This window comes from Petaurus breviceps, unplaced genomic scaffold (genome assembly GCF_028583685.1).
Source record: "Petaurus breviceps papuanus isolate PSGF00001 unplaced genomic scaffold, PetGlider_PUasm1.0 90822, whole genome shotgun sequence".
In the NCBI taxonomy this organism is placed as follows: domain Eukaryota; kingdom Metazoa; phylum Chordata; class Mammalia; order Diprotodontia; family Petauridae; genus Petaurus; species Petaurus breviceps.
The window spans coordinates 23874935-23893349 of record NW_027187351.1 but is presented as its reverse complement, the minus strand read 5'-3'; the positions used below and the strand labels follow the sequence as shown (position 1 = coordinate 23893349).

The 18415-nt window shown below is 36.7% G+C and overlaps 1 protein-coding gene across 3 annotated transcripts in view; it reads right to left on the bottom strand.

Annotated features, from left to right (window-relative positions):
• ADGRB3 (adhesion G protein-coupled receptor B3) overlaps nt 1–18415 on the bottom strand; it is a 923661-nt gene that overhangs the window by 31380 nt on the left and 873866 nt on the right. For all 3 annotated transcript variants that reach the window (XM_069070720.1, XM_069070722.1, XM_069070721.1), the window contains one exon: nt 12952–13595. In XM_069070720.1, coding sequence (XP_068926821.1) covers nt 12952–13595 — 644 coding nt within the window. The remainder of the gene's footprint in view (nt 1–12951; nt 13596–18415) is intronic.

The following is an 18415-nucleotide window of genomic DNA, read 5'->3' as shown; positions in this document are numbered from 1 at the left end:
ACACACACACACACACACACACACACACACACACACACACACACACATATATATAGAAACAAGATTTTTTAAAATGGAGGGACAGGTAAGTATTAACAGCTGGAGGAATAGGAAAGGCTCCTGGTAGGAGGTGGCCCTTGAGCTGAGTCCTTACCTAAGTCCCAAACATATTTTTACTTGTCAGTAATACCTGAAGTATACAGAAATATATGCCAGAATAGGAAAAAGTTGCAAGCCAACTGCATGGATTAACATAAGTTTGAAAAGACTAGGGTGTGGTGTGATAGAGGGGGGGAAAGTGATAGCTAACACCCAGGCACATCCTGCTACACTTAGAACTCAGTAAGTCTAACAATCACACTCCCTACTGCACTTGACTAAAGGAGTATCAAGCAGAGGATGCTTAATTCAGTTTATTTTTTTGTTCTATTTTTATAGAAGCACATGGAATAACCTAGAATGTCTTAAAAGCATCAGAGATCTTGATGGCATGGATGGATTGCCATTTACTGGATGTCCCTCTTAGCCCTTTGTATTTCGTAGATATTGTTTAGTTCTTTATTCTATAAAGACAGTCACAAAGACTAGAAATAAGAAAATGAGATCTAGTGAGCAATAATGACCAGAATGAAACTTACATGAGTCATTTTTGTTTATTCATTAAAAATATTCACATGATCATGATGTGCATAGCACTTTGCTAGATATTTTAAGATATGCTGTTTTTGTTGCTGTTTAGTCACTTTTTACTTGTGTCTAACTCTTCCTGATACCATTTGGGGTTTCCTTGGCAAAGGTACTGGAGTGATTTGCCATTTCCTTCTCCAGCTCATTTACAGATGAGGAAACTGAGGCAAACAGGGTTAAGTGACTTGCCTAGGGTCACATGACTAATAAGTATCTGAGGCCACAATTGAATCCAGGTATTCCTGACTTCAGATCTGGAACTCTATCCACTATGCCACCTAGCCAGCTGCCTTATTTTAAGGTATGCAAAGAAAAATAATGGTCTTTATCCACATCATGCTTATAGTCTAGGTTGGCGAGAAGATAGAATGAATGAAGAAAAAATATTGTAAAATAGGGTTTGAAATGTAAATTAAAACAGACTGTAGAGGGCCTTGAATTTGTACTTTTCCCTATAAGCAATGGGCCACCACTGAAGGTTTTTGATAAGGAAAACAATGATCAGATCTTTGCTTTAGGAAGATGACAGGCAGCACTATGATGATGGATTGGTACTGTCAGTCAGACTAATTATGAGGTTATTGCCATAGTCCAGATGACGCATACTAAGAGCCTGAACTAGGGTGGTAGCAACAGGAGGAGAAAGGATAGAATAAATAAGGGAGATATTATACAGAGAGAAGTGATAGTACTCAATAACAAACTTGACTAGGGGTGGGGAAAAGGAAGTGCTATTCTTTCAAGCTTTAACTGATTGGAAGGTTAGAGGTTCTATCAACAGGAATAGAGAAATTGGAGAAAAGGCAGGTTTTAAAGATAATTATTCAGTTTGGAGCATGCTGAGTTTGAGGTGCTAGTAAGATATCCAGGTGGACAGCTGAAGTTAAGAGGTTTGGGGTTAAGGGGAGATGTTGGAGGTATAGATTTAGATTTGACATTCATCTTCATAGAGATAATAATTAAAGCTTTGGGAGTAAATGAGGCTTCCAAGGGATGGTAAATATAGAAAGTGAAGAGAAGAGGGTTGAAAATAGACATGTGCAAGACACATGAACTGAGGGGATAGGAGGAAGCATCAAAGTAGACTGAAAAAAAATCAGAGAGGTAGAAGGAAAACCAGGAACTTTTTAATATTTCAGAACCAAAGTGAGAAAAGAATATGAAGAAGGAAGGAGTTATCTGCAATATCAGATGCTACAGAAAATACCAAGGAGAGTAAAACATCAAGATGGTACCCAAAGAAAGCCAAGAAATCCACCATTTGTGCACAATAATTAACCCCATTCTCAAATTGGAGAGGCTAGTGAAATTAATATAGTGAATTTAATTAAAAGAAAGCATTAAGAACTGGTTGAATGAAAGCCAGGAGGAGCAGTCTAAGTTCAAGAGGGTGCACCAGGGATATTTAGCCATCAGGAGATGAATTTCCCCTTTTTTGGCCATAGAATCTAATTGTTGTCTAAGGGATAGAGGATCTATGGTTACGCATCAGGAAAGGAGTGCCTACCCTGATGATTCTTTGAAGTAATGAAGTGTGTGTTTATCACTAGGGAGAGGAAATAATCATTTATTATGACTTAAGAGTGGGAAATGCATTTTGGTATGAAACTACTTAGAGGAAAATTTTAGGGAGAGCATGCAGAGAAAAAAACATCTCTCTACAACTAAGTCTTTGCAATTGCTAAATAATTTCCCAAAGGAAAATCTTCATCATTTGTGTCACTGCAAATTAGACTGGGCAGGGTACTAGAAGATCCACAGTAAGGAATATTTTGTACTGACAAATGACCAGCAGAATGACTGCAGAGGTCCTTCCTAAGCCTTTAGATTCTATTACACTGTGGGCAGTAACACCTTCCCCCCCCCCTGCCCCACCCCGCCAAATAAAGCCTTTTATACCAACTCCAAACTAAACTTCTCAGGATATGAATTATGGGAGTAAATGACTTCAAGATGATTTTTCTTTGAGTTAATTTTATTTATTACATCTGCATGGATGCCAGTTCCTCGAACCCCCCCCCCCTGCTGCAATCCCACCATCTAGGGGATAAATATTAGGCAAATGAAAGAAGAGCAAGCCAGAACATGGTGAGCTTTGCAAAGATTTTTTGTGTTCTATGTTTTTTGACCCATGTTGAGCTTGTTAAAGTAGAAATATATGGAAGCCAGCAATATATGGAAGACTTAAGGGGAGAGGGGGAAAGGTGTATGTGTGTGTGTGTGTGTGTGTTGTAGAATACTGCCAGCAGTCACAAAATGTGGTGGAAAGAACCATGGATTTGAGAAGGGAGGGAAGGGAATGAGCATTTATTAAATAGCTACTATACTCCAGTAACTATGCTAAGTAGTTTACAAAAATAGTTTGATATGATTTGAAGTCAGTGGTTCTCATTTTGAAACCTGACTCTGGCATTCAATACCTATGTGAACTAGAACAAGTCACTTAAACTTTCCAAAACTCAGTTGCCTCAACTGCAAAGTGATGGCTTTGGATTGAGTGACCTCTACAATCCCTTCCAGCTCTAAATCTCTGCTCCTATGATCTAAGTGCAATGTATACTGTGTTGCTGTATATATATAGCCATCAATTTTAAATTTCCCGCAATTCAGTAGCATATCAGGTGCCCACTGTGTCGCAGAAGCTGAACAAAACGAATAGTGACATAGAAAAGAAAAATGTACAGGTGACGATACAAACACCAAGCTCTTTGCTGGACTTAGTAGCTGAGGGCCACAGAATTGTTGTCTACATCTTAAGTGTCAATTCAGGACAGGCTCCTGGACATCGTCACACAAGTGGCCCACATTTTGTGTGTGCTTTTGCCTCACTAAGCAAGCTTTCATACTGGTATAGAATAATGGCAACCCTATTTGTGTAGGAAAATTGAAACTAGAATGTAGTGGTTGACAGAACCTCACTTTGTAACTCAGAGATAAATGGTGCCCATGATTAACTAAACACAGTGTGGGATAAATGAAAGCCCCACTAGCACAACAGACTTAAGGACTTCTAGGGATCAAATCATTATTGTTCACCTCTATAATCCATTCCTTCAGAGAATGCGGCATTTACAATATAATCCCAAAGTGATTCCTCTTACGTCCCCCTGAGTTGTCTTTGAGGTAAAAGGTAGTTTAAAACAGGAAGTGTTATTTTAAAGGTGCAAATGTCATGAAACTTTATGTTTAGCTTCTAACATGCCTCAGCTATTAAGGAATTATAATAATTTTTTTATGAATAAGGAAATTAAACCAACTTGGGATAACATCTGAATGGAGAAGATGATGACTTAGATACTACTGTTGGGAACTATGGCATAAGAAATCTCAAACTCACATATTATCTTAGCTTTACCTGGTGTAAGTATCTCCAAATCAATTAATTATTAAATATCTATTAAGCTCCTATTATGTATCAGACACTGTGCTAAGTACTGAGGTTACAAAAAGAGGCAAAAGACATTGTCTTCAAGGAGTTGACAATCTAATAAGTTTACTATCCAATCTCTATCTTTCTGTTTCTAGAATAAATAGATTATATTATGGAATTGTAGAATCTTAAAAGTTAGAAGAGATCATAGAGATCATCTAGCCCAAACCCCATTTATTCTAGTGCTAAATAAATGATACCATGCTCCTGGAAATCAGAAAACCATATATTTAGAGTTACAGAAACTTCTTTAGGGAAGAGGAAACTAAAATTTAGAGATTGATCAAATTTCCTGAGGCCTTATAGTGAAGTAAGTGGCACAGTAGGTATCTGGGCAGGAAGGTGGCATAGTACATAAAGCGCTGGGCCAGGAGTCAGAAGGACTCCTCTTCCTGAGTTCAAATCTGGTCTCAGAAACTAGTTATGTGACCACGGACAAGTCATTTGACCCCTTCTTGCATTAGTTTTCTCATCTATAAAATGATCTGGAAAAGGAAATGGCAAATCATGCCAGTATCTTTACCAGGCAAACCCCAAATGGGGTCATGAAGAGCCAGACACAACTGAAAAATAACTAACCAAAGAGCAGGTATCTAGACCTAGGTCCTCTCACTTCAAATCCAAAACTTTTTCCAGTATCATGCCTGAGGTGCCAGAATCAGGATTTGAACCCAGTTCCTGTTATTCCAAAGCCAGTGCTTTTTCTATTGTACCATACAACCTTTATTCTTTCCAATTTCCTCTATGACATTAGGTATGGCACTCTTCTGATTGATTGTACAGCTACTCAATAAAATCTCATTCATCAAGAGTTAAAACTGAAGTTCTTATAGTTTTCTGCTAGTGTCATATAGTGAAATGTTGAATTTAAAAGCTGAATTCAGATTCCTCCTCCATTACTAGCTGGGTAACCATGAGCATTATCTCTTTGAGCCCAGTTTCCTCATCTGTATAATGGGGATAAATAAGACCTGTAGCAGCTACCTCACTGGGTTGTTGTGAAGCTCCAATCAATTATGGAAAATGCTTTACAAATCTTAAAGTATTCTGTAAATGTCATTATTATTTTTATCATCATCTTCATCATTTTATAGGTTTTAGAGAGTAATGAAGAAAGAAGTGATTACAGAACATTGCATATGAGAGGCTGAACTTAGATAATTTTAGCTTCAATGTGGCTGAAAAGCCCAACAGAGGAAGCAGATTTATGTAGTTTGAATGCTACTGTCTAAGGGTATTAACAGTCAGATTCCAATCAGGCTGTGTGAGAAAGAACTGGTGGAGGGAGAGAAGAAAAGAGGAGAATACCAAATGAGAAGGCAAATTTGTAACGAATGTCTCTGCTTCCACCTTAAATTTCGATTTTCTAGTTAAATTTTCAGTATTTTTTCCTCTTAGTTTCATGTTCTTGGATAAGCTAAAATTCTGACTCAAGCTGAAATCTGACACATTTCTTTTTAATACAAGATACTGGCCTTTATCCACCATCTTTTCTAATGTCTGTGAAGCTGCTGCTTCTTTGACACAGGCAAGCATAATGTCTTCAAAAATTTAAAGAGGACAGAATAATTTCCATATATGTAATAAGAGCTTGTCCACAAAATCATCAGAGAATAAACTGCCTTTTTTTCCTCTTCCCCCAAACATTATTTCCTTTTTTTCCTTTCCCTCCCTCTGTCCCCTTTTCCCTCCCTCTCTCTTCAGTGTCTGGCACTATTTTATTTTCTTTTGTTAGACTGGGTCTCCCTATCTCACCCAGACTGTGTAGCAGCCCAATTGTTCTAACTCTAATGCTTAAAAATAGAGAAGCTTTAACTGAATGTTTTTCTGGCCAGGCTTGGTTAGTCCTTTTAGGCAGCCTAGTGGCTCTCCACTCCCAGGCATTCCCCATATCCATGTCTGACTTAATACCCTGAACCAAGGACTTCACCAGTCTCTGCCTCCCCCAGCAGCAGGGATTGCATGATACCCAGCTTTATATCTTTTCAAGTTTTTTTGAAAATAATACATTCTAGGCTCTACAGAAAACAAAAATAATTTTCTCATTTCCTTCTATTTTTCCCCCTTTGCCAAACTATTTCTCTGATAGCTAATTCAAGTTTGCTGACAAACGCACCAATAATTTAACTAGCATTTTCTAGAGTATCTTTTGTCATGTAACCACAACCCTCATGGATGAGAATTAATATTCCAATACTGCGAGGGCTCTGTGCTCACCAGTACTGGTATTTTTAATAATGAAAATCACAGCCCATCTAATCTTGTTCATCTTGCACAACTTTTGCCCATGCTCTCATTTAAAATTGCCCTGGTGGCATGAGGGGTATCCTCCATTGTACTGAGGACCTTCCTCTGCCACTTTTTTTCATATTTCATGCATACCAACAGAGCACATGGGCTGCCATGGAATCATAGGGTTATAGGTTTAGAACTGGAAGGGACTTTGAAAATGATAGATTCCAAGCCCTTCATTTATAGATGAGGAACTCAGGCCCAGTGAGCTCAAGTGATTTGTCCCTTCAGTCATGGCTTGCTCTTTCTCTATGACTGGACCATAGGATGTATGAATAATATGTTAAAAAGTCTGAAGACTATTTTGAGAGATGCTTCTACTTCATCCCTTCACCAGAACTTATTGTGCACAGAGGTCAAAATTATGCTGAAAAGGGGGCCGCTAGGTGGTGCAGTGAATAGAGCACTGGCCCTGGAGTCAGGAGGATCTGAGTTCAAATCCAACCTCAGAAACTTAACACAAAAAAACTAGCTGTGTGACCTTGGGCAAGTCACTTAACCCCAATTGCCCTATCTTCCCCCCTCCAAAAAAAACCAACAAAAAAAATGCTGAAAAGAATCAACTAAACCTGGTAGCCCCAATGATTTTTCCAGTCACTACAGTCATGATCATGGACTGCAAGGGACCTCATAAGTCATTGCTTCCAAATGTTTCAATTTTGAGTGATTAAGTGACTTACCAGGAATACTGCTAGTGTATGAGATGGGATGGAAATCTGATGTTTTCCAGTGTATTCAATCTACCCATGGTTCCTTTCTCCTTCCTTCACTTCACATTCAATTTCAGACCTCATTTAATCTAAGCATGACTTTGTTCTTTTCCAAAGATTCCCTCCAAAATTTTCTTCACATGTCAAGTCTTTCCCTGTCTCAGTAGGATCAGGTTATCTTGTGTCCACTGAGGTCTTCTTTTTCCCCTTGTCTCCTCTTCCTTTCACCTTATTCCATTTTACTGTCTCTGTGCTCCCAACTCCTCCTTCCCCCTCTGCAGTTCCTTTCATTCTCAATCTTCTCATCTGTCACTCTCATCCTTGACTCTTCTCACTTTCCCGTGGACTCAAAACCTTCCCTCAGCTCTGGCAGTTTATTTCTTGCATACTTTTTCTCTTTCCTTAACCTCATAGTTTTCTTTTGTTCCAGTCAATGTTATCCTCTTGCAATTTTGGGCAATCATTCATCATGGATTTGTATTTAACCTCTTTCTTACCTGAAGAATACCTGGCTGCCAATGAAGCTCTCGGTCCCTCTCCTCTTCTTCTGCCCTTTCTTGAGAACATCTTCTTGATTTCTTTGCCATTCCTTAAACATTTCTCTATCTACTTCTCTCACCATTTATTACAATGCTTGAATGCTACTGTCTGCTATTCATCCAGACACTTCAACATTCGGGTCATGGTCATCTTCTTTATGCCATATCTTCCTGCTATTAGCTTCAATGATTTTTTCTCATCCTTATGGATGACCCAAAAGATTAGTTAATCAAAAGATTCTGAACTCTCTTCCCCTCTGATGACTTTTTATCTCTACTCTTATATCATCTATTCACCAATAAAATACAAGCTGTTCACTAAGAAAAAAAATATCCCTTAAATTTTCACACTTAACAAGATTGGTCTATGCTTGTAGAATGCTCTGCAGGATGAAGGACTAAAGTCTATATCTACCTCAGCACTTGTCACAGTGCTCTGCATATAGTAAAACACTTTATAAATGTTAAGGTTAGACCTATGATTTCATTGGTACATGAAAACACTAGGTGAGGAAACTTCTCCTGAAATGCAATCTTTTCTGGAACTTAAAGAATTGCATTGTGAATATGAAGGACTTGCCCAGAGGTTCCAGGGCAGGACTTGAATGCAGGTCTTCCTGTCTTCAAGATCAGTTCATTATCCACTATTCCATGTCACCTCTTACTTACAGCTGAATGGAAGTGAAATTGTTCTTCCAATGAGACTACTAGATTAAATCTAGTATCTACATGATTGTTTTAATTAGTCTCCAACATAATCGTTACTCAAAGCATGTCTCACCAACTCATTACTACCCTTCTCAAACCACAGCATACATACTCTACCTACAATAAACACCTTTTTCATCCTTAATGTTAGCCTCTCACTAAAACCATCAAAATCTTAATCTCACCCACTTACATTGAACCACTGAGGACCGTCTCCCCCATTTTTTCTTTTACCAAGTTGATTCCATGGAGAGCTATATAAACACCAACTTTTCTATGAAGTTATTCATTCACTGCACTTGTTTATTCACTTTTACCTAACTTCCTCCCTTCCACTCCCCCCATTCAAAATATGTTATTAAGACAGCCCTAGAATTGTCCTATTAAAGGTTTTTAATTCTCTGATTTCTGTTTTATATCTTTTTTCCATACATAGATTTCCATGTGTTTTGTCTCTCTCTTTTTAAAAAATTCATTTTAGTACAAAAAGCACAGCACCATTGACATGATCGAGTGCTCTCTCTCTCTCGCTCTCTCTCTCTCTCTCTCTCTCTCTCTCTCTCTCTCTCTCTCTCTCTCTCTTCCCTCCATCTATCCATTGGCAAAATAATATTATCTAGGGCATTTAGTTTCCCAGCAATGGTATTATAAATGAGAGAGATGTTTCTGGGTATCTGCAATTCAAAATACAAATGTTTAACATCAGGTGTTACAAAGATTTAAGACTATACTAGGACTGTGTTGGGCTCAGCTGCTTCAATAGACCAAAAAACCAAGTTATCAGAAGGACTCCAGAGGTTTGTAGCTGGAAGCCAGTGGAATGAGGAAGGGATGGAGTGATATATCTCTACCAGATTCCACCTCCCACTTGGATTCTTTTTGTCCCATTTTCCTCTTATTTGAACACATTTTAAAATGTATCACTTGCTAAAACACCCAGCATAAATAATCTTCTCCCCCCTGCCATTATATTTATAGAATACATTTGCCAGCATACTTTTCTCTCTAGACTCAGAACTTCTCTCTCTGTCTCTCTCTCTGTCTCTCTCTCTCTGTCTCTGTCTCTGTCTGTCTCTCTCTCTGTCTCTGTCTCTGTCTCTCTCTCTCTGTCTCTCTCTCTCTTTATCTCTCTCTCTGTATGTGTGGGTATTTGTGTGTGTATGTATATATAGTACTATTTTTATAAAGCCTTCATTTTGGTCACTCATTTCTTATCAAATCAATTTAATTCACTTCTGATATGTAAGTTATGGTAGATAATTGGCAGTAATTGATTCCAGTTCCAAGCCACTCAGGTTCCTAGAAAAGGTTAATTACTTTATGTGGATAGATCCTTTTGATGTTCTGACAGCAGTATGTTTCTAGTTCTAGTGTCACAAAATATACCAGCCCAAGGTTATGCAAGGCAAATATGAACTCTCAAGTTCAAGAATAATTTTATTAATCTGGAGACTCATTAATATTCCTCCTACTCAAGGGAGAAAGTTTCCATTCCTAAGCTTTGTTATACACTCACTCTTTGACCTTCAAGTAGTCACTTCTAGGGTTACAACTGGTCACACAAGAGGGGTGGTGAAGATAAATGAATTAATGCTTTTAAGGTGATTAGAGGATCTTCTAATGAAAGGCACTATATAAATTCTAATTTTTATAATTCATTGTCATCTATATGTTCCATTTTAGCTACCTCCTAAATTGGTCATCCAGGGCACTAATTAACCATTAAATGCTTTGTAAAAGGAAAATGGAGACCTGAAATTTCAGTCTGAATGTTGAATGACCATTATTCCTTTTCAGGACATGTGTCTCATGATTCCAAAGGTATTTAAATGCAGATTATTTTTTTGAGGAGGCAGAACTGAATGATACAATGAATGTATTGTTATTATTCTGTGCTAAAGTTATGAAATGTTTATGGAGATTTGTAAGCTTCACAAACCGCACACTGAAATAGTTGGAAGTACAGTCCATTGATCAGACATACGCAATATATACTGTATTAAACATAGCAAAGCTTTTAGATGTTTACATGTGATAAACTTTTTTCAACTAAAAGAATTTGATGTGATTACATTCAAGCCGTTTTTTTACTCCTTGAATGGAATACATTTTAGAGAGCTTTTGCAACTTGCAAAAAATTATCAGACATCATCCAAATTATTTTGTGATCTCTCTACATTTGAGGCAATTTGTTGAATTGCATCCAAGATATCCAATGTACTGTTCTTGATTTTTTTTTTTATCACTATTGCCCACTTAATTGAACAGAATGGTAGGGGAATGACGGGGATAGTATACCTGCTGTTTTTCTCCAGGTTTGGTTCTTAACTTTCTCCACCATGCCCCTGAGCTGGCACAGTCTCTCCTCCTATCCACTTTGGCTTCCTTTTATATGTTATTTTTCTTCATTAGAATGTAAGCTAATAGAGACAGGGACTTTATTTTTGCTTTTATTATATTTGCAACATTTACCACAGTGCCTGGCCCATAGTAAGCAGGGAAAGGGGAAGGGAATTATAATTTATATAGCACCTACTATGTGTCACATGCTCTGCTAAGTGCTTTACAAATATCATTTCATTTGATTCTCACAACAACCCTGCCAGGGAGATACTGTCATACTCCCAGTTTACATATGAGGAAACTGAGGCAAATAGAGGTTAAAAGGAACATAGTATCTAAGGCTGGATTTGACCTCAGGTCTTTCTGATTCCAGGTACAGCACTCTATCCACAATGCTACATAGTTGCATCATTAAAGTGTTAATAAATGCTTGACTTGACTTGCTAGGACACTTGCTTGTATGGTCAACAAATCAGTGATCTCACCTATTTGTATATTTTCTCCAAAGGTGCAGGTTACAGCCCATCTAAGCCTGCCTATTTGTGTGACTATTTCCCATGCCCTCCCTTAAGTGTGCCACAGGATTCCACTCAATGGGCTATAGGCTTTCCGTGTTTTCTCCTGAAATTGCAAGGATACCAATGAAACATGCAGGCTGTCTATCTGTTCTCCCTTGCTCTCACTATGTGATTGGTTCAATTTTAATTATGTAGATTACAATTTTGAAAAGAGTCACTCAAGGGTATTAGTGGTCTATGATATTAGATCAACCAGAAAAAGAAGTCCTACAGTGAGGCCAGTACCACAGAGACATTACTCTAGCAGACATCTTCTCATCCTGTGGGTATGACTCACCCTCAGTTCTAATGATTTGGTCCTAAGTAGCCCTGGAGGAACTCTGAGTAGGCAGCTAATACCCCTGGTTATTCTTGGAATGCTATTTTATTCTGTGAATGAATAAACAAAGGCTGAAAGGTATGTACCAGGGCACACCTTGTAAGTACATTACCAGACAGAAGGGAGCTGAATGCCAGAGTTGTCCCAGAATCATGCCAACTTCTCACTAGAGACCCTCCTCAATTAGACTTTGGGCCCTCTAGATTGAGCAAGAATAAAGTATGACTCCTGAACAAATGCCTGCAATCTATGACTGTTGAGGCATCAGGAAAGTGATTGCTGATTTTGCTCTTATTTCTATTACAAACAGATCTCTGCAGCATAGAAATGGTAAGACAAAATAAAACAAAAATAAAACTTGAATGAAAGTTGCAGAATGACTATAAAAAGACTTAAAAGTAAAAAAAAAGATTACAAATAAATGTTAGGATGTTATTTGGCAATATTAATATTATATTGGGAAATACTAATTCTTTCCCAAATCTTAATAAGTGATTAATTCTGACTCAACAGCTGATGTAAATAGTTGTTTGCTGTGCTAGTCTTCATTTTATGGCAAAGAGAAGACTCAGGAAATTTCACTGATTATCTTCTGAAATGCCTTGTTTTATAAAATAAGAATGGAGATGAACTTGGTCTATATGGTCTTTCCTAATTCTCAGCTTGCTGGCTTTACTCTTTCTCAGGCTCCCATAATTCAATGTAAAATACTTTAAAAGTCATCTTTTCATGGAAATTCAGGGAATTGTATTTCCTCTGAGAAAAAAAAAAACACTTTTCATGATCTTAAATCATAATAAAACCATTCTGATTTAGCTACTTATGATTGTGTAGGAAACTTAGATTTTGATTTTAGTTTAAGGGAATAATCCAACAATTAATTTACCTATGTAAGGGGCCTTTGTTACCTCAGACAGATCAGGAAGAAAGACATCTAATTTGCTTGAGATTTCTACTGAGGCCCTGCAGCTTGAAACATGATGCTGACTCAATAACCCGAGAGCTTGGTGTTGGCTTTCATTAAGATGGACATATTATTATGAACCATAATTAAACAATTTAAAATCTAATTAAGCCCATTTTCATTATGATTCATTAATAAGACAATTACAAAACACTTTGGGTCGAATCATGTCTACCAAGCAATTTATGTAATATTCTAACTCTATAACTTTTCCCAATTTTTATACATGCACATACACACACAGTAATATAACACTGTTAGAAGTCACATCTGCTTTTTTAAAAATGTAGCTTTCCCCAGACAATGGCATTTTAAAGGAAGACTACCATGGAAACCAAGAGTAAGGGTCAAACATCAAGAAACAATTTCCACATCACTGACCTCTAAGGAGCTCATGGATATCGTTGATCCAGTTTCGCTTCTTGCTAGTCCTGCATTGTCATCCAGTTCAGAGGCCATGAAGTTCTTTACAGCTGTGCGAGGTTCAAATGGCAAATTCTGCATATGCTCCTGGGGTGCAAGGTGCTGATCTAAATTCATACTGAACTGGTCCATGACAGGAGGATTCATGTTAAATTCAGGATTGACTTTGTAGTGCAACAGTCTTTCATGAGGCAAAGTTTCCATGCCAATATTCAGTTTACTCTCCTCTTTCAATGCTGACTGGGCATTAACAGAACTTCTGGGCATCACTATATAGTCACTTTCCATCATTCTTTCTTGAGGATGTACTATGTCCATATCTGCCCCTCTCAAATTATCATCAGTGCATAAGTACACAGTTCTCCGTAACTCACTGTTATCTTTTTTCAAACACTGATTAGCCAGCTCATTCATACCCATTGGCATAAGCAGACCTGTGGGCTGCTGGATGATGACTTTGGAAATGATGTTCCCAGGCAAAGTTGAATAGCTCAGGCCCTCTGGATTCGTTGCCTTTTCTTCTTCATCATCATTCAGAGAAATCCGAGATAGTGTCCCTGTTATTGTAGCTGCCCGGCAAGGCCCAATATCCTTATGAAGAACTGCAATTAGAATATAACATTTTTGCAAATGAAATCACTGCACTTTTAAAGTCATTTGTTTTTCATTAGTTCCCTCATTTGTTTTTCTCTTTGTCTATATTATTCTGATTTCCTTTCCTTAACAACTTGCACTGAAGCCATATTTTACTAACTTTAACATGGCATACAAGAAGACCTCAGAACTCATAAGCTACATCAGAAGAACATAAACTCAGGTTGGTTTTGTTGAAATGGGCAGAACTTTCAGTGTTGACTGTCTTTTGAACTCATCTAAGTGTAGGAAGTTTTATCAACCAGGATGTTGGCCATCAAGTAATGATTTTTTAGACCACATAATTTATTATATTATCTACTAAAAGTGTGGAAAGGTAAAGCTCTATATCGGTAGAGAGAATGTATATACCCTGATGAAGTCATGGATCTTTTGAAATATTGGGATATTCTTTAACAACACTAAAGTGCTCCTTTAACTAAAATTGTTTTTATATGTTTTTTACAAATTATCTTTATAATTTTTTATAATGATGAGACTTCTTATATAAATTTTTTAAAGATATCATTTAAATTTTATCTTTTAATTTTTTGCTTTTTTTGAAGGGGGGAAGGTAGGGCAATTGGGATTAAGTGACTTGCCCAAAGTCACATGTCTAGTTTTTTGTGTTAATTGTCTGAGGTCGGATTTGAACTCAGGTCCTCCTGACTCCAGGGCTGGTTCTCTATTCACTGCACTACCTAGCCACCCCTACTTCTTATATAAATTTAAACTATTCTTTATACCAATATACTATATTGACTCTGGTAACCCATAACTTTAAGTAGAAACTTGCTTTCTGAAAATTGGATAGTCTTCAAAGTTGCAGCATACAGTAACATGTGAACAACTCAGTTTCTAACCTCTTAGGAAAAAAAAACAGCTGAGTATAAATTAGATTTCTCATCAACCCACCCTATAATCTTTTGTGGAATTATGGATTAGTTCATGCTTTTAAAAAAGTTCATTGTTTTTCTCTACAAATGATCTATAACTAGTAATTATTATTAAATTAGCTTTTGAATAGAGATAATTAGGAATCAACATATTTATGCCAGTAATGCTCATCTTGTTTTACCTGATGAATCCACTAAAAATTGTGTCACTGAAAATTAATGAGCAGTTATCCATTGACGTCCATCTGGTCAAGTGGGTACAGGGAACAGAAGTATTTATCCTATTTAGCTTTAAATACAAAAAAAAGTTTTTTTTATGTAACCAATCCTGGTGCTCTAATTCCCCAGAAGGTATATGAAAATAACCAACTGAGTTTAAATAGAGAAGAAATTTAAGCCTCTGCACCTCACCTTTCTTTCATAAGCTTTGGGGGGGTAGGGGGAGTAACTCAGGAAAGAAACAGAGGCCTTACAAGGATTTAAAAATGGAAGACAAATGGGTAACCAAAAAAACAACAACAAGCATTTCCTAATTGAAACTATTGTCAACTCCTAGGATGCATTGACTCCACTTCAAAAGAAAGCCAGGTTATTTTAAAGAAGGAAGTGCTCTAATTCATGCTTGGTTGTGCTCAGTGGTCAGTTTTGAAGAGCTCTGTAGAGTATACATGTGAACAATGGTTATATGACTTCCTCCATCCCAAATAAACCATCATCTTCTTTCATCTCTGTTCAACACAATCCCACAGACCTGACTTTGCAGTATTTCCAAAATGGAGACAATCTGTTAACATTAATTTTTGTTTATATACTATGGAATTTATTGTTATATTGTCTCCTTTCAAAGGCTTTTACATGCATTACATTTCTCTTCCAATTATCAAATAAAAGAATTACTATCTACATACTAAAACACAGATAAAGTTTTTGAGTGTTTGCCCCTTTTACAAATTGGTACTTATTACAAAGAAAAGCCTTCAATATAAATTTAAGCTTGTATTATTCATATTGCACCGTCATATCAGAGAGAAAATAGTTATTTCATTAGATTTCTTAATTTTAGATACTGAAATCTTATCACATGCACATCAAACATTTTAAAATTAGCTACCATTTCATTTGGGTTTCCATTTTAATCCTCTGCAGGAGGTAAAATGAACTTGGATTTTAAAAAAAAAATCTATTTCTGTATCTTTTCGAATAAAGCACTAGTAATGAATGGTAGTTAATGAGCAATTATGTTTGGATAATGGTTATATAGCTAATAGATTTCATGAAATTAAAAATAATTTTTAAACCTTTCAGATATCACAGAACACTTTTAATTTTTTAAACTGTTTCATACAAAAATAAGGCAATAACCTAGAGAGGGGAATTTGTAGAAGAGTGATGGTTATCAATAACAATGAATTTATAATTGTCAGCATCTAGGGCAATAGAATGGAAGGAACAATGGATTGGGAATCAGATTCAATCAATTAATAAGAAATCATTAAGCTATTACCATGTACCAGGTACTGTGATAAGTATTGGTAATACAAAAAAGAAATAGTCCTTGCCCACAAGGAACTTATATTCTAATGGGAGAGACAACATGTATATTAATAGGCACATATAAGATGCATACAGAATTGTTAGAAGTTAGCCTTAGAGGGAATGCACAAAGGTCTGAGAAGACCTGGGCTCAAGACCTTGATCTGTTACTACTTGCATAATTTTGGGCAAGCCTCTTAATCTCTCTAAGCCTCTATTTCATCATTTGTAGAACTGGTCTTCTACTGTCATCTATACTTTAAAAATCAAGTCATTCTGTATTTTCAAAAAACTTAGGGGAAGCCAACTATAAAGTTAACCTTTCCCATACATGAGAGAAGCATATCAACTGCTTAGATTTTCTTTAAAAGCATATTTATATTGTGTTTGTATATAAACATATGTTTGTGTGTGGTGTATACACACACACTCATATCTATCAACACATTTTATATATACCTATATATATCTATATCTATATGGTCATTCAAAAAGCAGTTATCAAATATTTGCTATTGCCAGACATTGTATTAAGTGATAGGGATACAGAAAAGGAAAAAAAACAGTCTCAGTCTTTAAGGGATTTACATTTTAAAGGGAGAGACAACATGTAAATAATGAGCTGGGCCTGACTGTGGATAGGACCCTGGTGGTTTATCTCTGATATTAGGACAAAATAAAACAGTTGTAATTCATTCAACAATCAATAAAAAATAATTTATTTAGATATAGAAGGAGGATAACATGCTATAGTCAACAAGAATGTTAGAAACATTTTGAGATGATTCTGCTGAGTTTCTCTTGCCTGAGTTTACCATCATGGTCCACTAGCCAAGCATTAGAGAAGCCCTGGAGTTTCTTGTGGCTATTTTGTACTCAAGCAACTATGAAGTGATGTCAGCAGTCTAAATTTTAAATGCCTTCAGCCAATCAAGGAAAAACCAGCCTAATTTGCACAGAGAAAGTATTAGAAAATTGTTCTTACTGCATAGGTATATACAAGATATCTAGATAGAATGTAATAGAAAGTAGATAGAAAGTAATAGGAAAGGGAAAGGCTCTAGTAACTAGAGAAACTGGAAAAGGACTCTTGAAGAAGGTGGGATGTGAGATGAGCCTTGAAGGAAGTTGGGAGAACAAGGAGGCAGAGCTGGCATAAGGAGATCATTCCAGGCATGGTGGACAGATAGTGCAAAGGGATGGGAGATAGAATATCCTATACAAGGAACAATCTTGCTGGATTACAGTGTGTATGGAAGGGAGTAAAGTGTAAAAAGACTGGGAAGGTACAAATGAGTCAAGTTATAAAGAACTTTACTGCCAAATAGAGGACTCCATATTTGGTTTTTTTAGTTTTGTACATTCTGAGTTCAAGATATCAATGGGACATCCAGTTTGAGATCCAGTAGACACAGATCTAGTTTCTATATATGTATATATATATATATATGTATAGGTGTGTATATATACACACATACATATATAAACACATATATACATAGACACACAGACACAGACACACACACACACACATATATATATATGTATTTATACACACACATACACAGCAAGAGAACATCTTACTGAAATACCTCCAATGATCTATGATTTCACTGGTGGGGACATATCCATTATCTGTTTCTCTCAGTATCCATTGCCACCATTACTGGCCACCTAGTGACCAACTATCCCCATTTTGTACCTCCCATTTGTTCATCCTTACATTTTTAAGTCATACTCTACCCATTTCCCTACTCCAACTCTACCCATGGATTTCACTATGCCCCCTAAAATTCTCCCGATCTTCCATAGTGAATAAACTTCCCTGCATCCTATATCTTCTTTTTCTCACATCTTCCCATCCATTTGCCTTTTTGAGACGTGGTTATCCCAGGTGACATTGCAACCCTGACTATCTTTTCCATCATTTACACCCCTTCCAAAATACTGATCCTAAAGGAAGGGGGAGAGAATTGGAATACTCTTTGCTCTACCCTGATTCTTCCAAATGCTTTTTTTTTTGACACCATGACTCAACAATTTTCATGTGACAAAGTCCATAATATCAAAAATTACCCCCCCTCCCTTTTTTTAAAGAATGGAGGCTCATGTTTACCAGACCCTCCCTTTTCATTCATCCTCCTTTTACAAGGAGTATAGATCAAGGACTGGTTCAGAATCTTTCTTAAATTTCACCATTACCCTCAAGTGATTTATTTTCTTAATAAAAACTTAGACATTAAATCTGACCACAGCTTCCTATCATTCCATTATAACACTCTTCCTCAGCCCTTTTACACCTATTCTACACTTTCATAAAGATCTTCAATCATTAGTACATTTTCAGGCCATAATCACAC